The following is a 22,384-nucleotide window of genomic DNA, read 5'->3' on the forward strand; positions in this document are numbered from 1 at the left end:
GTTGCTTTATAATTCGGACTTGGTCCTTTCCAATTTCCCCTCCTCCTTGGGATGTGACTGCCAGGAAGGAGCCTTCCTAGTGACGTGAGGTTTGATCAAATACATGGCCTGAGAATATAATTCTTCTATAATGTTTTCTCCGAAAGCTTTTGAAGAAAAGGGAAAAAGTGAAAAGAAAATTTCAGCACCTTCCAAACATATTATGCCAAGGGGAAAAGTTAAGCCCTGTAAACTAAATCACAGAACATGGCTGTTTTTCTTCTCTGGTGCATGACTGTTGCTTCCTGATCTTTGTGTTGATGTTATATATTAACCAGATTTTTTATTCTTTATTCAGACTAAATGACGTTGAAGATAGAGACCCTTGTGATTGTTACCTCTTTACAATAGAATATTAAACATCCCCCTTAGAGTATAATCAATAGTAGTGAATTGAATCTTCTGTGTACGTTAGCCTCATCTAGAAAATGCTGTAATTATGTACAGCACCCCTGTTTTTGGCGATATAAACGACCCTCACCGTTCCCTACATCAGGGAGTACTGATCACCATTCTTTGCTGTCTGTGGTTCCCGGGATAGCCGCCCTCACACTTTGCACTTGAATAAACTCTTTTCAACTGGATCCCTGAGCTTTTTAGGCTGACATTAGTTAACTAACAAGATGTTAGTTCTTCAGTCTGTTAATTCTGAGGGGTTGACCAGAGGTCCTGTAAGGTCTCTTCCAACTCTAACATTTCACGATTTCGTGAATTTAAAGACTATGGTTGCCCCTGCATTAACTGGGTTCCGGAGTAAGATAGATAAATTAAGTCATCCAATCGACAAATATTTATTACAGTTCTCTATTGTGTGTAGGTGTATCTGTGGAAATAGGAAACTGTATTTTGATGCACTCCTGCCTCCAAATCACAGAACTACAACTCCTTCAGCAGAAATTTTCTAAGCTTCCCGCACCAGCCAGAGAGCAAGATTCTGCGGTGCACGCAGCCAAGGGTTGCTCTGGAGTCCAACGCGGCCCAAAACGGAAGTGGTCCCTGAAAATTTCCTTCCCAGAAAACTTGCATTTGAAAAACAATGCCATTCCAATTCGCCTTTTCCTAAAGTAAACTCATAAATAGAGACACAACCAAACTTTCGCTCTCAGCACAGAGAACGACGCTCTCCTCCCAAAAGGAACCGCTGCTCTTCCGCGGCAGAAGCTGCACGGAACCCAGAAGCTGCACGGAACCCAGAAGCCGCGGGCGCTGGTTCTCCAACGAGCTTGTCTCCCTGACGTACCAGCCTCCCGGCGGGGTTGCCGTGGAGACAGAGCGCCCTGTGTGGATGCGGCGAAACGGTGAGGCGCGGCCTTTGCTGTCTGGAGGGGACTCACCAGACCGACGTCAAGATGGTTAGTGGCTCTGAATAGTGAGGGATTACTTTGAGTAGGTCCTGAGGCTGGTGATTCGAGGTTCCCAGCACACTTCTGTGTAAAGTCTAGGTGTGTCCGCAGAGGGTAATCCCCAGCTCTCCCTGTGTTCCCACGGGGGACAGGGATGCAACTGTAAATACCTCGATGCTTTCTCCCTCCTGCTTCTCCATTTACCCACATCTAAACCACTCGTGGGATGGGAAGCAGAGGAAGGGAAAGCTGAGATGACAGAAGCTGTGCGAAAGCATCTCTAGCCAGTGAAGATAAAGTTGGGAGTAGCTGTTTGGTCCTTCCTAAGTATTGGGTGATGGCTCTTCTACTAGAATACCTGTTACAAAGCAAGTTTGAATAGGCTTCCCTGGGATTCGTTGTTAAGGATTTGACTTATAACCCTTTTTTTTTTTTTTTTTTTTTTTTTTTTTTGAGACGGAGTCTCGCTCTGTCGCCCAGGCTGGAGTGCAGTGGCGTGATCTCAGCTCACAGCAACCTCCGCCTTCAGGTTCAAGCGTTCTTCTGCCTCAGCCTCCCGAGCAGCTGGGACTACAGGCATCTGCCACCATGCCCGGCTAATTTTTGTATTTTTAGTAGAGACGCGGTGTCACCATGTTGACCAGGCTGGTCTCGAACTCCTGACCTCATGATCCGCCCGCCTTGGCCTCCCAAAGTACTGGGATTACAGGCGTGAGCCACCGTGCCCAGCCTTGACTTTTAAACTACGGAGCTGCCACTCTCAGTTTAAATCTGATAATCAGAATTGGACCATACAGCTGTCTTTGTTTCTTTTACAGATGCTTTCAAGGGCCAAACCTGCTGTAGGCAGAGGCGTACAGCCCACTGACAAAAAAAAGAAGAAAGGTAGGAAGATTCCAAAACTAGAGGAGCTACTTTCAAAAAGAGATTTCACTGGAGCTATTACCCTATTGGAGGTAATGCCCAAAGAACGTTGCTTCTTAGCATGTGAATACCAGACTGTAGATGAATGATTAGGTGAGAATGCTGGTTGCTCTGCTGTTGTAATAGGTGCGTGCATTCTGGGGCTTCCTGTACACATCCCCTGTAAATCTAGTCAGGCACAGATTCCGGATTCTAAGTAAACTATAAACCTGATAAAAAATGAACTAAAAAACTAAATTTGGCTGGGCGCAGTGGCTCACGCCTGTAATCCCAGCACTTCGGGAGGCTGGTGGGCGGATCATGAGGTCAAGAGATCAAGACCATCGTGGCCAACATGATGAAACCTCGTCTCTTAAAAATACAAAAATTAACTGGGCATGGTGGCACGCACCTGTCGTCCCAGCTTCTCGGGAGGCTGAGGCTGGAGAATTGCTTGAACCTGGAAGGTGGAGGTTGCAGTGAGCCAAGATCATTGCGCTGCACTCCAGCCTGAGTACAAGGCAAGACTGTCTCAAAAAACAAACAAACAAACAAAGAAAAACCTAATTTCTTGAGGGCCGCTTTTGAGTATGTCTAGTTCGCTAATGGTGACTACAATCTAAAAATGTGAAGGGACATTTAATACAATGTCATTTCACACATTGCTTATCCCAACCCTTGACCAATGATTTTTTTTCCTATTATGTGTTCTGAAATTTTGATCAAATTTAAATAATTCTAACATGCTTATGGTTGAAAATATTATAGCCCCAGAAAATATTTCAAATCTCCATGGCAGTAGTTCTCACCTTTTAATATACTTTGGAATTACCTAGGGTACTTAATAAGATATTGATTCCTGGGCTCCTGCTGTAGGTCTGCAGTGGTGCTCAGGAATCTGCATTTTCAGGTGAGTAGTCTAAGTGTCTGATGGAGATGGTCCCAGGAGACTGCGCTTTGAAAAACTGCTTTGTGGGAAGCACATGTTACAGGAGGGTGAAGCGTTGCACCCAAGAATGAAGAGTTCTGACAGCATGGTCTGGTTGTGTTGTGCCACAGTCATTTCTCTTAAAATGCTACTCCCTCCATATTACTCTGAATCTACTGTTTTTTGTTTTTTGTTTTTGTTTTTTTTTTTGAGACGGAGTCTCGCTCTGTCGCCCAGGCTGGAGTGCAGTGGCCGAATCTCAGCTCGCTGCAAGCTCCGCCTACTGGGTTCACGCCATTCTCCTGCCTCAGCCTCCGGAGTAGCTGGGACTACAGGCGCCCGCCACCTCGCCCGGCTAGTTTTTTGTATTTTTTAGTAGAGACGGGGTTTCACCGTGTTAGCCAGGATGGTCTCGATCTCATGATCTCGTGATCCGCCCGTCTCGGCCTCCCAAAGTGCTGGGATTACAGGCTTGAGCCACCGCGCCCGGCCTGAATCTACTGTTAATAATTGTTATAATTAGGTTTACATGTATTTCTCCATCTTCCATGTATAGTTCACTTTCTTGTTTTTTCTTTTTTCTTTTTTTGAGATGGACTTTCACTCTTGTCACCCAGGCTAGAGTGCAATGGCACAATCTCAACTCACTGCAGCCTGCACCTCCCTGGTTCAAGCAATTCTCCTGCCTCAGCCTCCTGAGTAGCTGGGATCACAGACGCCCGCCACCACACCCAGCTAATCTTTTGTATTTTTAGTAGAGATAGTGTTTCACCATGTTGGCCAGGCTTGTCTCAAACTCCTGGGCTCAGGTGATCCACCTGCCTCAGCCTCCCAAAGTGCTGGGATTACAGGCGTGAGCCACTGCGCCTGGCCTAGTTCACCTTCTTACTAAGTGCTCTGGTATTGAACATGTTGTTTAGCTTTTTAGGCATCAGCCTTCTCATCTTTGCAGTGGGGGAGTTGGCATGGAGGAACCTTCTAGTTCTGTGAATCAGTGGACTAAGTGCTATATATCTATTTCCGGCAGTCTGTTTCCCTCTTTTTTCTCTAAGACAGTGACCATATTTTCCTTATTGTATAACACCAGGTTGCCTTTATTTTATTTTATTTTTGAGACAGAGTCTCATTCTGTCACCCAGGCTGGAATGCAGTGGCGTGATGGTGGCTCACTGCAGCCTCAACCTCCCAGGGCTCACACGAGTCTTCCACCTCAGCCTCCCAAGTAGCTGAGACTACAGGCATGTGCCACTATGCCTGGCTAATTTTCATTTGATTGGCTATGTGTGTGTGTGTGTAGAGATGGGAGTCTCACCATGTTGCCTAGGCTGGTCTTGAACTCCTGGGCTCAAGGGATGCTCCTGCTTCTGGCCTCCCAAAATGCTGGGACTACAGGGCCAGACTGCCTTTAAGTTGGCAGGGAGGCTCTGCTCTTTGCTTACATTCTTAGGTAGGTAGTTGGAGTACCATGCTGCATGGGAATGGAAACTGCTATGGTTTGGGGTGAGGAAGTCTCATGCGCTTTCCTGTAGCTCCAGGGAATTCAGGGAGACCTCACATGAGAATATCTCCAGAATTAAGGCACTATACTCAGATTCATAGCATTTGGTATGAGGAGGATTTCTAATGTTGTAGAGTTAGCTACAGGAGTAAATTCTTAATCCAGACAAGAAAGTATCAAAGGGATGTCTTCATCTTGTAATGACTGAGGCTCCTTAAGTTCTATAGTGATGCTCTGTAAATATGTGTTGGCTCACTATTTGATTTATCACCCTGTAGAGTGAAAAAAAAATTTTATCTTACTGTGGAAATTCAGAATTCTCTGTCAAGATCTCAGTCCTTTCCTCCAAAATAAGGCTTTTCTTTTGTTGGCTGAGGAATTCATAAATATTTGTTCACAATGGACATAAGTGAGGCCAAGTCTTCTGAACATCCTTAACTCTTGTAGACCTGGTAAGCTAGCCTGCTCAAGGGTAATAGAAAGATTTAATGGCTAGTCCTTAGTGAAAGGTTACAACCTATTAGTAAATATATGTGTGTGCTAATGTAATAGGACTGAAGCGGGAGGTTAAATGCAGTAGAGCACAGAGGGTGACAACATGAGCTTTGGAGTCAGGCATTTCTTTAAGTCCCTGACAGCATACATACTGGCCATGTGGCCTTGAGTTCATGGTTCAGCCTCTCTAACCTTCAGTTATTTGGCTCTAAATATTTTACATAATTCTCTTCCTTATATATCACCCAGAATTGTTAGGCAACTCAAATGCTTTCTGGAGTATAATATCAGTTAATACAGAAAGCCAAATGTGAAATATTTGAAAATATAAATTTCTGTGACAATTAGAAGATACTTGTCCTGTAGGCATAGGTTTAATTAAACCTCATATTGTCATGCTTCTAATACTTAGATTGCCTGTTGTTCATTAGTAACCCAACATAGCATTTTTTTTTAAACAGAGAGTTTACTATTCAAATTTTCATGCTTTTTAAATACATTTTTAACCTGAAGTTCAAACGTCATGTTGGAGAAGAAGAAGAGGATACTAATTTGTGGATTGGATATTGTGCCTTTCACCTGGGTGACTATAAGAGAGCTCTGGAGGTTAGTGTAAAAAAAATTTTTTCCAAACAGAACTGTGTTTAAAATGTTATTAAACTTTATATTATAATAATACATGTTCATGGTAAAATTCAAACAACGCAGAAGGAAACAAAAAGAAGTTACCTATTTGCATTCCTCAATTATACTTGTTAATGAAGGCAACCACTGACTGTTTAAAAATTTATGGCTTCAGTCATCATCTATATGTTAATATGTTCTATTACAGTAGTTTCCCCTTGTCTATGGTTTTGCTTCCCGAGGTCAATCTGAGTTACCCAAGGTCAATCTCAGTCTAAAAATAGATGAGGACAGGAGGACAGTATAATAAAATATTTTCAGAGAGAGAGAGAGAGCAAAAGAGACCACATCCTCATAACTTTTATTACCATATATTGTTATAGTTCTATTATCCATTATTGGTGTTAATCTCTTATTGTGCCTAACTTATAAATTAAACTTTATTATAGGTGTGTATGTATAGGAAAAAAACATAGTATATATAGGATTCAGTACTATCCAAGATTTCAGGCATCTACTAGGGACCTTTAAACATATCCCCTGTGGGTAAAGGAGGGCTACTGTATATGTACATGTATCTTGTGTACTTGGTACTTTTACATGCATACTAATGAGATTGTACAACATATTGGTATTAGCATTTATTAAGTAAATCTTCAGAACAGGAAAATTAAGCCACTATGATAAAAACTTTCACGAGTCTTCTCTCAAGAGAATTTCACTTTTCCTTTGCTTGGTTATTTTTAGACATAGGAACGATTATATTTATATTTTTACAAGTAGAATTGTTTTGGGGAAATTGTTTTTCTTGGTCATTGTAAATCCTACCCATCTACCTACCCATCTATAATAGTTTATCAGTGGGATTATGGATTTACTTACTTTTTTTTTTTTTTTTTGAGACGGAGTCTTGCTCTGTCGCCCAGGCTAGAGGGCAGTGGCACGATCTCGGCTCACTGCAAGCTCTGCCTCCTGGGTTCAAGCGATTCGCCTGCTTCATACCACCCCCACCTCCGGGGAAGCTGGGACTACAGGTGTGCGCCACCACACCCGCCTAATTTTTTTGTGAGTTTTAGTAGAGATGGGGTTTCACCATGTTGGCCAGGATGGTCTCGATCTCCTAACCTCGTGATCTGCCTGCCTCGGTCTCCCAAAGTGCTGGGATTACAGGCGTGAGCCACCACTCCCAGCCACATTTCCTGCATATTCTCATTCCCAAGATGTAATCTAAGCAAATTTGAAGAACCCCAATAACTAAAATGAAAATATTCGAGGACAGGTAATGAGGAGGCGAAATGAAGAACAAAGGAACAAAGTTGGTGAAGGGAAAGGGAAGATGTGAAAAGGACAGAATAGAGGCTGGCAGTATTTGTAAAAGGCATAGGAGGATAGAAAGAACAACCCACATGTAGTAAGAAAATGAAATAAAGGCACCTGGGAAAGACTGATAAAAAGTGAGAATATATGGAAAATGTCATTGACAAAGTGAGTCTCAGAAAGTATTCTTGGCAGGAAAAACAAAACATTTTAAAAATATGAAGCCTCCCTTGATGCCAAAAAAGCCAGAAAGCAATTAGAATGAAATGAAACTTGTCGTGTATTAAAGCCATCAGATTTTAAGTTAACTGAACGTGTGAATTTCTTAAAGGGTATCTTGTATGTCTTTTTAAGTTGGCAGAAATAAAATGTTTCAGTTACTTTTTGTTTCTATTGTTTGTTAGTCCCTATCAGTATTAATTGGGGGACAAAACCCACAAGTGTAAGATTATATGGACAACAGCCCTGCAGATGTAGGATTGAGCTTTAGCTTCAGGATATAACCTTTTCAGGTATAGAATAATTGCAGAGCATATAGGATTCCCTAAATGTGAAGTTACTTAATCTCAGTATGAAATCCTGTTCCATTATGGAAGAATGACCCATCAATTCCTTTGCTGCCAAAACGAGATCACTGCTTACTATGTATTTCAGGAATACGAAAATGCTACAAAAGAGGAAAATTGTAATTCTGAAGTCTGGGTGAACCTAGCTTGCACCTACTTCTTTCTTGGGATGTATAAACAAGCTGAAGCAGCTGGATTTAAAGGTAAAGGGGCTCTTATATCTGATATTCTTCATTCATAGTGAAGAGTCGTTTTGAAGATTTTAAAACTTAATGTATTCCTTTTTCTCTTGAGAAAAAAAAATTGATATTAGAAAGCTAAAAAAATAGCTTTCTTCCTCAAAGAATATTGGATTTGAGTAACGATGTTTAAAGAGAGTTAGTGCTACACCCCACCAGGCTACAGCCAAAAAGCAGAAGGACAAAAGAAGAAAAAGGGCCAGGTGTCTTTCTTAGGCCCTATCACGGGAGGATGGGCATGCTGTTAGTGGTAGTTAGGTATGGTTTTGTTCAGGCTCTTATGGCTGTGAACTTTATGGCTGCTTTTCCTGTTTCTTTTTTTTTTTTTTTTTTGAGATGGAGTCTCGCTCTGTCACCCAGGCTGGAATGCAGTGGCCAGATCTCAGCTCACTGCAAGCTCAGTCTCCCGGGTTTACTCCATTCTCCTGCCTCAGCCTCCCGAGTAGCTGGAACTACAGGCGCCCGCCACCTCGCCCAGCTAGTTTTTTTGTATTTTTTAGTAGAGACGGGGTTTCACCGTGTTAGCCAGGATGGTCTCGATCTCCTGACCTCGTGATCCACCTGTCTCAGTCTCCCGAAGTGCTGGGATTACAGGCTTGAGCCACTGCGTCCGGCCCTGCTTTTCCTGTTTCTAAGTGAGAAACCCAGAAATTTCAGTTTGAAGAATCCAGAAATCATCCCTTCTGCTTTCTTACATACGATATTCATCTCAGGACAATTGTACTCAAATTTGAAAATAAGAATAAAAGGGAAACATGGTAGAAAAAGTTAAAGATGGCTGGGCGCAGTGGCTTACGCCTGTAATCCCAGCACTTTGGGAGGCCAAGGAGGGTAGATCACCTGAGGTCAGGAGTTCGAGACCAGCCTGACCAACATGGAGAAACCCCATCTCTACTAAAAATACAAAATTAACCAGGTGTGGTGACGCATGCCTGTAATCCCAGCTACTCGGGAGGCTGAGGCAGGAGAATCGCTTGAACCCAGGAGGCAGAGGTTGCAGTGAGCCAAGATCGAGCCATTGCACTCCAGCCTGGGCAACAAGAGTGAAACTCCATCTCAAAAAAAAAAAAAAAGTTAATTAAAGGATGAACCAAATTAAGTTCAAGGAAATGCAGAGAAAGTGGGCACTGTAATGTTTGATAGGGAAGAATGTATTCAAGGTAGAATTAATTTATACGTACAAAGAATTTTAGCCCAAATTCATGGCAGACATGGAACTTGAAGACTTTTTTTTTTTTTTTTAATATTTTAAGTTCTAGGGTACATGTGCGGAATGTGCAGGTTTGTTACATGTGTATACGTGTGCCATGTTGGTGTGCTGCACCCATTAACTTGTCATTTACATTAGGTATATCTCCTAATGCTATCCTTCCCCCTCCCTTTTTTTTTTTAAAGACATGGTCTCACTATGTTGCCCAAGCTGGAGTACAGTGGCTATTCATAGGTGTGCACATAGCATGCTATAGCTTCAAACTCCTGGGTTCAAGCCATCCTCCAGCCCCAGCCTCCTGAGTAGCTGAGACTGCAGACAATGCCCGCCACCACGCCCAGCAAAGCCTTTCTTGATTTGTACCCAAATTATTTCATATGTACCAATGTAGTTTTTCCTAATTTAGTTATTAGGTCCTTTATGTTACTTACTTTATCTCATATTTCTAGGCTTTATCCGTGCTAAGAACAGTGTTAGACACATATAAGGTGATCATGGTAGCTATCTCTATTTCCATATAATTTTTTCTTTTTTTCTTTCTTATACATTGAAGTATGACTTTTTCTGTAAAAGAGATAGAATCGGGTATCCAGAATCAGAAAGTTTTCCAAGAGTGCAAAGGAGATTTGGAACTTAAAAGCCGTTAACATTTTTGCTTGACTGCCTGTTTCAGTATGGCACATAATTATGCTAGAAAATCTGTGGAATAGAGACTGGGCTAGTATTTAGGAAAATATGGCAGTATAATTGTGGAAAAGGAGGTATCAGAAGGAAATAACAAAGAATACTGGGACTAAGAGGTGAATGAGAGTGGATTCATGCACACATTGAGATGACCATGGGTGTCTATTACCACTGTTTGGTTTGGTATATGAACACAGAGGTGGGCTGTTACTATAACCATGCATGTGGAGTGTTGTGTTGTGGATCACCGTAATAGGATCAGGTAGAACAACCAGTGGAGAAGAGCAGAATCTTAGCACATTTCTCTTCTAGTTCTTGATGCTGTGTCTGCTACTGCAGGTGGAGACCAGACTCAAACAATATGTATTCTTTTTTTTTTTTTTTTGAGATGGAGTCTCACTCTGTTGCCCAGGCTGGAGTGCAGTGGCCTGATCTCGGCTCACTGCAAGCTCCGCCTCCCAGGTTCACACCATTCTTCTGCCTCAGCCTCCCGAGCAGCTGGGACTACAGGCGCCCCGCACCACACCTGGCTTTTTTTTGTATTTTTTAGTAGAGATGAGGTTTCACCGTGTTAGCCAGGATGGTCTCGATCTCCTGACCTCATGATCCGCCCGCCTCTGCCTCCCACAGTTCTGGGATTACAGGCGTGAGCCACCGCGCCCGGCCAACAGTATGTATTCTAGCAGAGACATATTAGGATCAGATAAATAAGGATTTGGGAAGATTCATCCGAGTCTCATTTCATTCCTACAAGGGACTGCTAGACTATTGAATTCTTTAATGAGCAGCTTGGATTTTTTTTTCAGCTTCAAAAAGCCGACTCCAAAACCGCCTCCTCTTCCACTTGGCTCACAAGGTATTTATGTTCTCATTTCACATTTTTTTTGTTTTAAAAATATTTTTATTTTTCTTCCTTCTTGTTACTAACACTAGTGAGAGATAATTAATTAGAAATTCTTGTTAATAGTTTTCTAGAACAAGTGGAGTATAACTGTTAATTGTATAGGATATTCTCCTCTATCAATGTTCTTTACCCTCTGAATTTATTCAGAGATGTTAGGTTTTATTTTTCCTTAAGCAACAGTCATATAAGAAGTTTAGACTGGGCATGGTTGCTCACGCCTGTAATCCCAGCACTTTGGGAGGCTGAAGTGGGTGGATCACCTGAAGTCAGGAGTTCAAGACCAGCTTTGCCAACATGGTGAAACCGTGAGTCTACTAAAAATACAAAAAAAATTAGTCGGGCTTGGTGGTGCACTCCTTTAATACCAGCTACTGAGGAGTCTGAGGCAGGAGAATCAGTTGAACCCAGGAGGCGGGGGTTGCAGTGAGCCTAGATCGTGTCACTGCACTCCAGCCTGGGCAACAGAGTGAGACTCTGTTTCAGAAAAAAAAAGAAGTTTAATTTGTGTCAACTATCCTATTATCTCTTAGGAAACAGACTCAGAGTCACCTTGTCCTGACTCCTAGAAATAAATATATACTTTTCAGAATTGCTGTATGGTAATGATTTTGATAATGATAAAATAATTTTTTAAATAATATTTTTTCAAATTTAAAATTTTAAATAATTGTTTAATTTATTTAAAAAATTGTTTTATAGCATTCCACCAAATGCATCATATGTGCCTTTATTTATTCAATGTTTCCTAGTTATTTGACTTTTAGATTATTTATAATTTTAAAAATTTATAAAAATGTCATTCTGAACATCCCAGAAATGGACATACCTATTGGGTATGAGCAACTTTAAAACTTTTAATTGATATTGCTAAGTTGTTTTACAGAAAGTTTAATCATCCACAGGCATTATATGAAAATAATTATTTTTGGTACATTTAGAAATTCCACATCACAATTGTCACTTTATCTCTTTCTCTTTTTAGTTTTGCTTTACATGTTTTTCAGACTGTCATTAAGTGCACACAAATTTAGAATTGCTAGTAGACTGTCTAGCAATAGTGTCTTCCTAGTAGACTGAAACATATATTATCATGAAATAGCTCTCATCTCTAAAAGATTTCTCTTTGTCATATTTGTAAGCTATACTAGCTCTTTTGGTAGCATTTGCCTATTATATCTCTCATCTATTCTTTTACTTTCTACCTTTCCATGTCCTTAAATTTAAGGTGACTCTTATAAACAGCATATAAATGAGTTTTGTGGGTTTTAAAATCCAGTTAAAATCTTTATTTAAAAAAAACCTCAGTATATAATCCATTTACTTAATGTATTTACAAATACGGTTAGCTTTGTAACTACCATTCTGTTATTAGTTCTCTGTTTACCCAGCTGGTCCACGTGGTCTGTGTTCCTTTTTCTCTCCTTTCTTGTCTTTTTTTGGATTGATTTTTAAAACTATATATTTCTCCTCAATTGGCTTGCTAGTTATATACATTCTTAACATTATTTTAGCAGTTACCATGTGTCTTTCGCATACTAAAAAGTTTGATATTAATTAGTACTTTCACCAATTTCTAGAAAATTAAAGGACCTTAGATCATTTAAACTCATTTACTCTCCATCTTATGTACAAATTTGAAATATATTTTAAGTGTCTATATGTTTCTAATCCCATAAGACTGTTTTATTACTGTTTTATGCAGTGAATATTCATTTATAATTAGCCATATTTATCCTTTCCATTGCTCTTCATTTCTTCTTGCATGTTTGTGCTCCTATCTAAAATCATTTTCCATTTGAGGAATTTCCTTTAATATTTCCTTTAGTGGTGATGAATTCTCTCAGTTTTTGTGTAAACATATTTTTATTTGACTGTCTTTTTTAAAGCATTTTTTTCTCAGTATAGAGTTCTAGGTAGGTAATTATTTTTGCTTAGCATTTTGAAGGTGTTGCTTCATTGCTTCCTAGGACCTTGTCTCTACTGAGACGTTAGCCATCAGTCTTATTGCTGCTCCTGTGAAGATGTTTTTTTCTGATCATGTTTAAGATTTATATGTTGGTTTTTGTTACTAGCACTTTTCCTATAATATTCCCAGATATGGTTTTCTTTGTATTACACTACATCAGGTTCATAGTGCTTGCTCGAGGTTTTTTCTTTTTTTAATTAAAAAAAATCCTTGGTCATTATTACTTCAAATTTTGCTTCTACTCTATACTCTTCTTTCCTTTTAGGCTCCCAGTAACATGTAGGTATGTAGACCTTTAGTTTGTATCACATGTAAACACTTTGTCACATTTTCTATATATTTCCTGCAGAAATTTATTTTACTAATCATCATTCTTCAGCTGTCTAATCAGCTATGCTATTTATCTATTTCATTCTTAATTTCAGTTATTGTATTATTTTTAGAAATCACATTTTATTACTTTTTAAATTTCTAATTTCCAGTTAAAATTTCCTAATTTTTAATTTAATTTCTTAAACATATTAATAACAGTTATTTTTAAAATCCATGTCTAGTAATCCTATAGTGTATCTCTGGACAGCTGTTTCTTGGTTTTCAGTCAAATGTTCTTATCTCCTGGTTTGCTTGGCAATATTGTGTTTAATGCTGGCTATTGTATATATAGAGAGATAATTTGAGTATCTGGATGATTTTGTCTTCTTCCAGAGAGGATTTAGAATTTACTTTTACTTCTGGCAAGCACATAGAAAATGGGCAAATCAACTGATACCTGTCAGAGATTACAACGATTTAAAGCTGGTCTATTTCTATTTTACCTCTGTTTCTAGGGTAGCTTTCCAGGGGTCCCAACTGATAACCTGGTGGGCCCCAATCTTTTTTTTTTTTTTGTCCATTAAGCCTATAAGACTTCTTGAAGCTCTGCTTAGTTTTCAGCAACTCAGCCACCAATTGAGAATTGGTAGGTACCATTAGAGAAAAATGGTACTAAATATCAGAATCACTCTTTGCACTTTTGTTCTGCTTGGGATCTTGGTATCTGAAGTCTTCACTCACTTGGTAGCTCTATGAACCCTTCACACAGATTTTTTTTTGTTGTTTTTTTGAGACAGGATTTCACTCCCAGTCACCCAGGCTGGAGTGCAATGGCGCCATCTCAGCTTACTATAACCTCTGCCTCCCAGGCTCGAGCAATCCTTGTGCCTCAGCCTCCCAAGTAATTGAGATTCCAAGTGTGCACCACCATGCCCAGTGAATTTTTGTAGAGACAGGGTTTCACCATGTTGCCCAGGCTGGTCTCACATACCTGAGCTCAAGTGATCTGCTCGCCTCAGCCTCTCAGAGTGCTGGGATTACAGGCGTGAGCCACTGCCCCGGCCCCTCTTACACAGATTTTTCAGTAGTTTTTAAGATTTTCTAGATGTTCTTGGTGGGAGCACTGCATACTACAAGCTTCTCTAATATTATTTAGTAGTGAAAGTCTTTGATTGAATTTAAAGAAATATATTTTACTGTGTTTTTCTTCTGATTACAAAAATAATACATGTTTATCATAGTACTTTTAGGAAATAACAAAATACACACAAAAATCAAGATTTCCTGTAAGACTGCCACTTAAAGCTAACACTGTAATATTTTACTCTCTTTTCTTCCAGTCTATAAAAAATTTGTATTTTTATATGTGTGTATATATATATGTATATTTATATTGCCACATTTGGATCATAGTATATATTCTGTTTTATAACCAGGCTTTTCACTTAAAAGTGTATCATAAACATTTTTCCATGTAACTAGATAGTCTACAGAAGATAATTCTTTACAAAATTTTTAAGCTAATAAGTCATTCTCTGTATCAGGCAGTAGTGAGCAATCTACATATTAAGGGTTACTGTCAAAAATATATCTGTTCTGCCCCATATATAAGCAAAAGGCAACTAATATTTGCAGCAGCCATCTAACAAAATAAGCATTACAAGGTTGAAATAGAATTCTGACAATCTCAAACAACAACAATGTATGATAACTGAAGAAAGGATGAAAAAATGTTGAGTAGGAAATTAAAAATTGAATTCACTAAGTTATATGATGAGAAGTACATTTTGATTCCCTATTGTCTACCAACTAGAATGAGATATGAAAGAACAGATTGGCTGGACACAGTGGCTCATGCCTGTAATCCCAGCACTTTGGGAGGCCAAGGCGGGCCAATCACAAGGTCAGGAGTTCAAGACTAGCGTGGCCAACATGGTGAAACCCCATCTCTATTAAAGATACAAAAACTTAGCCAGGCGTGGTGGCATGCACCTGTAATCCCAGGGACTTGGGAGGCTGAGGCTGGAGAATTGCTTGAACCCAGGAGGCAGAGGTTTCAGTGAGCCGAGATTGTGCCATTGCACTCCAGCCTGGGGGACAGGGCAAGACTCCATCTCAAAAAAAAAAAAAAAAAAAGAAAGAAAGAACAGATTAAAAATGTTACCGGGTATTAGTAAAGAGACTAGACAGAAAATAAAAGGGAGAAAATATAAAGAAAAGATAAGGGGAGGGGTCAAATAATATTAACTGTAACCTAAGGGCTTTCCACTGTGGTTGTCAAGCTACGCCTCCCAAGGCTATTTGCATTCTTTCTTTGCAGAGGAAATGAAATAGAAGACAAGGAACCTAAGGGAAATAGGAAGAAGAGAGAGACACAATGGCTAAAGAAGAGTTAAAATCTCTATCACTTATATATTGATTTCTCTAGCAACACTAATGTGAATCTTTACATGTCTTTTCCACTCTCACAATTTTAGTTTAATGATGAGAAAAAATTGATGAGCTTTCATCAAAATCTTCAGGATGTCACAGAAGATCAACTCAGTTTGGCCTCAATCCACTATATGCGATCTCACTACCAAGAGGCTATTGATATATATAAGCGAATACTGCTAGATAACAGGTCTGTGTCCTTTTATGCCTACTCTACATTTTTTTCATTTTTTTAGTTTCTTCTGTAACTAGTTGAGAATCTAGTGTCCTCTAGATCTAGTACCACCATGCGTTCAAATCTGTTTAGTTGATAATTTGGTGAGATTAAGAATTAGATATTGTCTAAATCAGGCTTTCTCTACCTTTTTTTGCGTTGTCACCCTTCTAAAAGACTCTTCCCCCAATTGCCCTCCCATGAAATTTTAACATACTGATATATGTATATTAATATATATCCATGTATGTACTATATGTATAACTCTGCTTTACATATTAAATGAATATGATTTTTTCGTCCTCCGATAAGAACCAATTTTTCCCCTTTGGGAATGATATTGATATTACCCCTGTTGAAATGTATGGTCTAGATGTATCAAACTTAGTGTTATAGTTACATTGTAGGTAACTAGGTAACTTGCTGACAAAATTAGATACAAACTATTTTTTTTTTTTTTTTTTTTTTGAGACGGAGTCTCGCTCTGTCACCCAGGCTGGAGTGCAGTGGCCAGATCTCAGCTCACTGCAAGCTCCGCCTCCCGGGTTCCCACCATTCTCCTGCCTCAGCCTCCCGAGTAGCTGGGACTACAGGTGCCCGCCACCTCACCCAGCTAGTTTTTTTTTGTATTTTTTAGTGGAGATGGGGTTTCACCATGTTAGCCAGGATGGTCTCGATCTCCTGACCTCGTGATCCACCCGTCTCGGCCTCCCAAAGTGCTGGGATTACAGGCTTGAGCCACCGCACCCGGCCCCAAACCATTCTTAAGAATTTACATTCCAACTTTATCACTAAACACTTGGCCTCTCTCTCCCTTCCCAAAAATATCTCATCCCCCTTCCTTCCATCTTCTTTTGCATTACCTCCTACCTGCTTCCATTTCTAGCCATCAAGCCTACGTGTCTTGTCTGTTGGTCTTCTGTGTGGAGTGTACTTGTGTTTATGTTCAATTATCACATATATTAGTTTTTCAATATGAACAGCATGCATGAACTTTCCCTTTCTTCTCTAGTTGTCATCCTTCACTCTACTTATATCAAAACACCCAAATATTGCAATACAAAAAGAAAATAATTATACTGATTATATCTTACCCTCTTTCTTCCTAAGGCAGATTCATGAACTGTCCTCTTTGCCTTATCTATTTGAGCTTTGTAATTTGACATTTCTGTGAAGTAGACTTAAATGGTTAACCCTAATTATTTCATCTAATAGGGAATACCTTGCCCTCAATGTTTACGTGGCCCTCTGCTACTATAAGTTGGATTACTATGATGTGTCTCAAGAAGTTCTGGCTGTTTACCTTCAGCAAATTCCTGATAGTACCATCGCACTCAATCTTAAAGCCTGTAATCATTTTCGCCTTTACAACGGCAGAGCAGCTGAGGTATTGATGGAAGTATGTTTTTAATGTACTTCATTCCAATTTGAATTACTTTATACTTTCCAAGTTATTCATGAAACTCTGCTATATATAAGTCTTGATTAATATCCCTTTGTCATTGCCAGTGTGATTCTATAAGAACATAATTATATGTTTATCAGGTATTCTAAAAAGAATGTTGACTTCTGAATTCTCTGTGTTATGTCCATTAAACTGTAGATGATTTTACCGAGATGCCTTACATTTAAAACCAAATGTTTATGTTTAAAACCAAATGCTTCTGGCCGGGCACTCTGCCTCATGCCTATAATCTCAGCACTTTGGGAGGCCGAGGCAGGCAGATCACTTGAGGCCAGGAGTTTGAGACCAGCCTAGCCAACATGGCCCCATCTCTACTAAAAATACAAAAAATTAGCCAGATGTGGTGGCGCATGCCTGTAATCCCAGCTACTCAGGGGGTGGGGGGTGGGCAGAGGTTGCAGCGAGCCGAGATTGAGCCACTGCACTCCAGCCTAGGCGACAGAGTGAGACTCTGTCTCAAAAAAAAAAACCAAAAAACAAAAAACAAATGCTTCAGCTTCTTCCTCTAAAATATGTGTGTGGCTCTGCGATTGAATGTCACCAACATACATCCAGTAAACCACATTAGAAACCTGGCATATCTGTTCCTCTCTTCTTCATCTCCATGTAATCATCCCTTAGTTCCTATCAGCTATACATCCTAGATAGCTCTTTTATCTATCCCTTCTTCTCCTTGGCTACTATTCTAATCCAGGAGTTTCTCACTTCTTATTTTGGCCCTTTAAATAGTGTTCCTGCTTTTAGTCAGTCTTATTATCTTCAGTTCAACTACTGAATTTGTTCCACAGGCCATATTCTCTTACCACCATAGCTTCGTGTGCAGCATTCTCCCTCCTGAAATGACTTCCTTCTTTCTCTGCTTGGTACACGTCAACTTCTTTTTTAAGGTTAGCCCAAGAGGCAAAAATGGTGGACATTTTATAAATACTTAGAAATTAGCTAACTTGTAGGCACCATGCGGAACACTTTAAATCTATTATTTAATTTCCCTGACAAGAGGCTATTGTAGTTCTCATTTTATAGGAAACCGAGAAAATGCAGGAGGCCATAGGTTGTTACCTCCTCTTATTTCATTTAACATGTTTTAAATAACATGTAACTTTACTAACATTTTAATAACATAATTTTATTTAACATATACACATATATACATATACAATATATCGATATAGGTAGATACATACATAGATATAGAATAGATAATATGTTCTACACTATATCTATATATAAATATGTGAATATAAATAGATAATTTAACATGGTTATTACTTTAGTTGATGTCAGAAGACACCAAAATTTAAATGTAAAATTTCTGCATGTGTCAAACTTTAAAAATCCTACCCTTGCCCTCCAAATTGAATTGCTTATTATACACTTGAGCACATAGTATATACATATATATTAAATAAAATACATTTTTGGGATAATGGTCATTTCAACTAAAGAGTCCCCCAAGTCTGCCTAATTGGCTTGTTTCCAGCATCAGCAGTTTAGTAATAGACTGGATTTGCAATCTGGTATCTTTAGAGTTTTCACCCATTAGTAAGAACAAATAAATGAAATACATTCTTGCCTTTCTAGAGAATCGCTTGAACCTGGGAGGAGGAGGTTGCAATGAGCCGAGACTGCGCCACTGCACTCCAGCCTGGGCAACAGAGCAAGAGTCAGTCTTGGGGAAATTTACTAATTTTGGTGTATGGTCCAATTTATTAAATGTTTACAGTTTGTCTGTATATCTCTTTTCCATACTCTAGTATGGTTACTCAATATCCTATCTATAGGATACACCTAGAATTATCCAAGTTAGGACAGCAGAGTGTACTTCTAACCTCAAAAGGTAAGCTTTTTCCTTTGACATTGTGTCAATGTAGTTTATATATTGATTTTATAATGTAGTCCAGCAGTAGAAGGCTATGTTAAATGTACCTGAAGAACTTTTTTTGATAGCAATAAAATAGAGTTTGCGTTTAATTATTATAATTTTAATAAACTATTTAAATTCAGGCATTCTTCTAACTTGTATAACGGGGTCTATATTACATTGTTTAGTCTCTCACAAACACCAATAGCATCCTGCTTTTCTAAAGTAAACAGGAAATAATTTATAATGATTGACTTAATTCCTAAAGTACTTCGAGTAACTTGTTCATGCTTATGCGACTAACATAACAAGTGGCAAATTCAGATGTCAAACTTTTGTCTATCTGACTCCAACATAGACTTAACCACTAAAATATACTGCAATACACACACACAAAATGTCTCCATTCTGCTTATTATTTGTCAGTTGCCTAATTATCTTCAATCTAAGCAAGCTCATTGATGGTTGAGACTGTGTCTTTTGACATTTGTTTCCCAGGACTGGGCACAATGCTTGCACAAAGTTGATGCCAACTACTTATTTGTTGAATGAGAAATTAAAAGTATGACTGACAAATTAAGGAGAATCACATTTAAAGAAGGAGGAGGTACAAAAGGTCAGTAGAAATGAAGACTGAGAAAAGGCCATTTTAATTAGTTTCCTACATTTCCTTATCTGATTAGGATATCATTATTACTGGAGCTTGAAGCTAGGTTGCAAGGAGATCAGGAGTGAGTGAGTAACAACCCAGATTGGGAATTCTCATAAAGGGTATGGCAGAAGGGATGGCAAGTAGATGATGAAAAAATGGAAACATTGAATGTAAGATACTGGTTTAAAAAAATAAAATAAAAGAGGAGAAAGCTGCTGGTTTTAGAGACTGAAGAGTTGAAGAACTTTTCCCCCAAAACTGGCATGGCCTCTAGGGTAGTGATTATGAGTTTGGACTTGGAATCAGATAGACCCAAATTTCAACCCTGGCATAGTTGCTATGTGACTTCAGGTGAAATACTTAACCTCCTTAAGCATCATCTGTGAAACAGGGAAAATAATAGTATTGACTCATTGTAGGTTCCTGTGAAGATTAAATGGTATGAGGTATGTAAAGTCCTTAACTTGATACACATAGTAAACTCGCAGTAAATATTTGTAATTATTAAAGATTTTATAGACTGAAACATAGTCACATTGATCTTTTTCTTTATGTTTAGTGCTTTCTGTATCTTGTTTAAGAAACCATTTCCGGTCAGGCACAGTGGCTCACACCAGTAATCCTAGCACCTTGGGAGGCCAAGGTGGGTGGATCACCTGAGGTCAGGAATTCGAGACCAGCAACATGATGCAACATGATGCAACCCCATCTCTACTAAAAATACAAAATTAGCTGGGCATAGTGACACATGCCTGTAATCCCAGCTACTTGGGAGGCTGAGGCAGGAGAATTGCTTGAACCCGGGAGGCAGAGGTTGCAGTAAGCCAAGATTGCGCCACTGCACTCCAGCCTGGGCAACAAGAGCAAGACTCCATCTCAAAAAAAAAAGAAAAGAAGAGAAAAAAGAAAGCATTTCCTAGCTCAAGATTATATTTTCTGATACCATCTTTTTAAAAAATGTATCTACTTATTTAGAGACAGTGTCTCACTGTGTCACCAAGGCTGTGCAGTAGCACAATCATAGCTCATTGCAGCCTCAAACTCTTGGACTCAAGTGATCCTTTTGCCTCAGCCTCCCAAGTAGCTGGGACTACAGACATGCACCACCATGCCTGGCCAATTTAAAAATTTTCTGTAGAGATGGGGTCTTGTTATGTTGCCCAGGCTGGTCTCAAACTTCTGGCCTCAACTAATCCTACCACCTTGGGCACCCAAAGCTCTGGAATTATAGGCATGAGCAACTGTGCCCAATCAATTCTGATATTATCTTCTAATAGCCTATTTTACTTTGTAAGCACAAATTTTCTGTAATTACAATATATTTTAAAGGATTAAGTTCTCCAATTAAAAGACAAAGATTAGTAAATTAGAAAAGACAAAACCCTAATATGTATGTTAAATAGAACAGAACATAACGGATATGTTTCACATGAAGTATTTCTTACATGGTTTCTAACATTGGTGTCATGTTTTTGGAAAGGTCACTTTCATTCTAACGTAGATATGATGACCTACATCTTCAATTTATAGTTTTATTTTTATATGGCTTTATTGATATATAATTAACATATCATACAATTCACCCTTTTAAAGTGTACAATTGTTTTTTTAGTATAGTCACAGCTTAAGTGCAACCATCACCACAGTCGATCTTAGGACATTTCATTATCTCGAAAAGAAATGTTGGCCAGGCACGATGGCTCATGCCTGTAATCCTAGCACTTTGGGAGGCCAAGGCGGGCAGATTGCCTGAGCTCAGGAGTTCAAGACCAGCCTGGGCAACACAACGAAACCCCGACTCTACTAAAATACGAAAAATTAGCTTAGCTGGGCGTGGCCACGTGTGCCTGTAGTCCCAGCTACTTGGGAGGCTGAGGTAGGAGAATTGCTTAAACCCGGGAGGCGGAGGTTGCAATGAGCTGAGATTGCACCACTGCACTCCAGCCTGGGCAACAGAGCAAGACTCCGTCTCCAAAAAAATAAAAGAAATGGCCAAGTGCAGCGGCTCACACCTGTAATCCCGGCATTTCAGGAGTCCGAGGCAGGTGGATCACAAGGTCAGGAGTTCGAGACCAACCTAGCCAACATGGTGAAACCCTATCTCTACTAAAAATTACAAAAGTTATCTGGGCGTGGTGGCGCGCACCTGTAATCTCAGCTACTCAGGAAATTGAGACACGAGAATCACTTGAATCTGGGAGGCAGAGGTTGCGGTAAGCTGAGATTATGCCACTGTACTCCAACCTGGGTGACCGATACTCCGTCTCCAAAAAAAAAAAGTCATACCCTTCAACTATCAACCCCTGTTGCCCCATTCCCCCAGCCCTAAGCAACCACTAATGTACTTTGTCTTTATGTATTTGCCTGCTGTGGATATTTCATATATATATGGAATAATACGATGTTTGGTCTTTATGATCAGCACCTTTTACTTAGCATAATGTTTACAAGGTTCATCATGTTGTACCATGTATTAGTATTTTATTCATTTTTATGACCAAATAATATTTTGTTTTATGAATATACCTTTTTTAGTTTTTTCCATTCCTCAGTTGATAGACACTTGTATTATTTCCAACTTTTGCCTATTATAAATGCTGCTTCTATAAACATTATACTTTTTGTGTAAGTTTTTGTTTGTATGTATGTTTTCAGTCCTCTCGGGTTTATACCTAGGAGTGGAATCACTGGGTCATATGGTAACTCTATATTTAATTGTCTGGGGAACTGC

The 22,384-nt window shown here is 39.3% G+C and overlaps 1 protein-coding gene across 6 annotated transcripts in view; it reads left to right on the top strand.

Moving 5' to 3' along the window:
• The first annotated feature begins 1,285 nt into the window (after positions 1-1,285).
• IFT56 (intraflagellar transport 56) overlaps positions 1,286-22,384 on the top strand; it is a 64,513-nt gene continuing 43,414 nt past the window's right edge. Inside the window, exons 1-7 of one of the 6 annotated variants that reach the window (XM_007983094.3) lie at positions 1,286-1,391; positions 2,201-2,338; positions 5,720-5,812; positions 7,802-7,916; positions 10,653-10,702; positions 15,506-15,651; positions 16,891-17,074. In XM_007983094.3, coding sequence (XP_007981285.1) covers positions 1,389-1,391; positions 2,201-2,338; positions 5,720-5,812; positions 7,802-7,916; positions 10,653-10,702; positions 15,506-15,651; positions 16,891-17,074 — 729 coding nt within the window. In that variant the 5' untranslated portion in view covers positions 1,286-1,388. Of the gene's footprint in view, positions 1,392-2,200; positions 2,339-5,667; positions 5,813-7,801; positions 7,917-10,652; positions 10,703-15,505; positions 15,652-16,890; positions 17,075-22,384 lie in introns of those variants that run through there. The other 5 variants (XM_007983095.3, XM_037991153.2, XM_037991151.2 and 2 more) reach the window with 5 other exon arrangements.

This window comes from Chlorocebus sabaeus, chromosome 21 (genome assembly GCF_047675955.1).
Source record: "Chlorocebus sabaeus isolate Y175 chromosome 21, mChlSab1.0.hap1, whole genome shotgun sequence".
NCBI classification, from domain to species: Eukaryota; Metazoa; Chordata; class Mammalia; order Primates; family Cercopithecidae; genus Chlorocebus; species Chlorocebus sabaeus.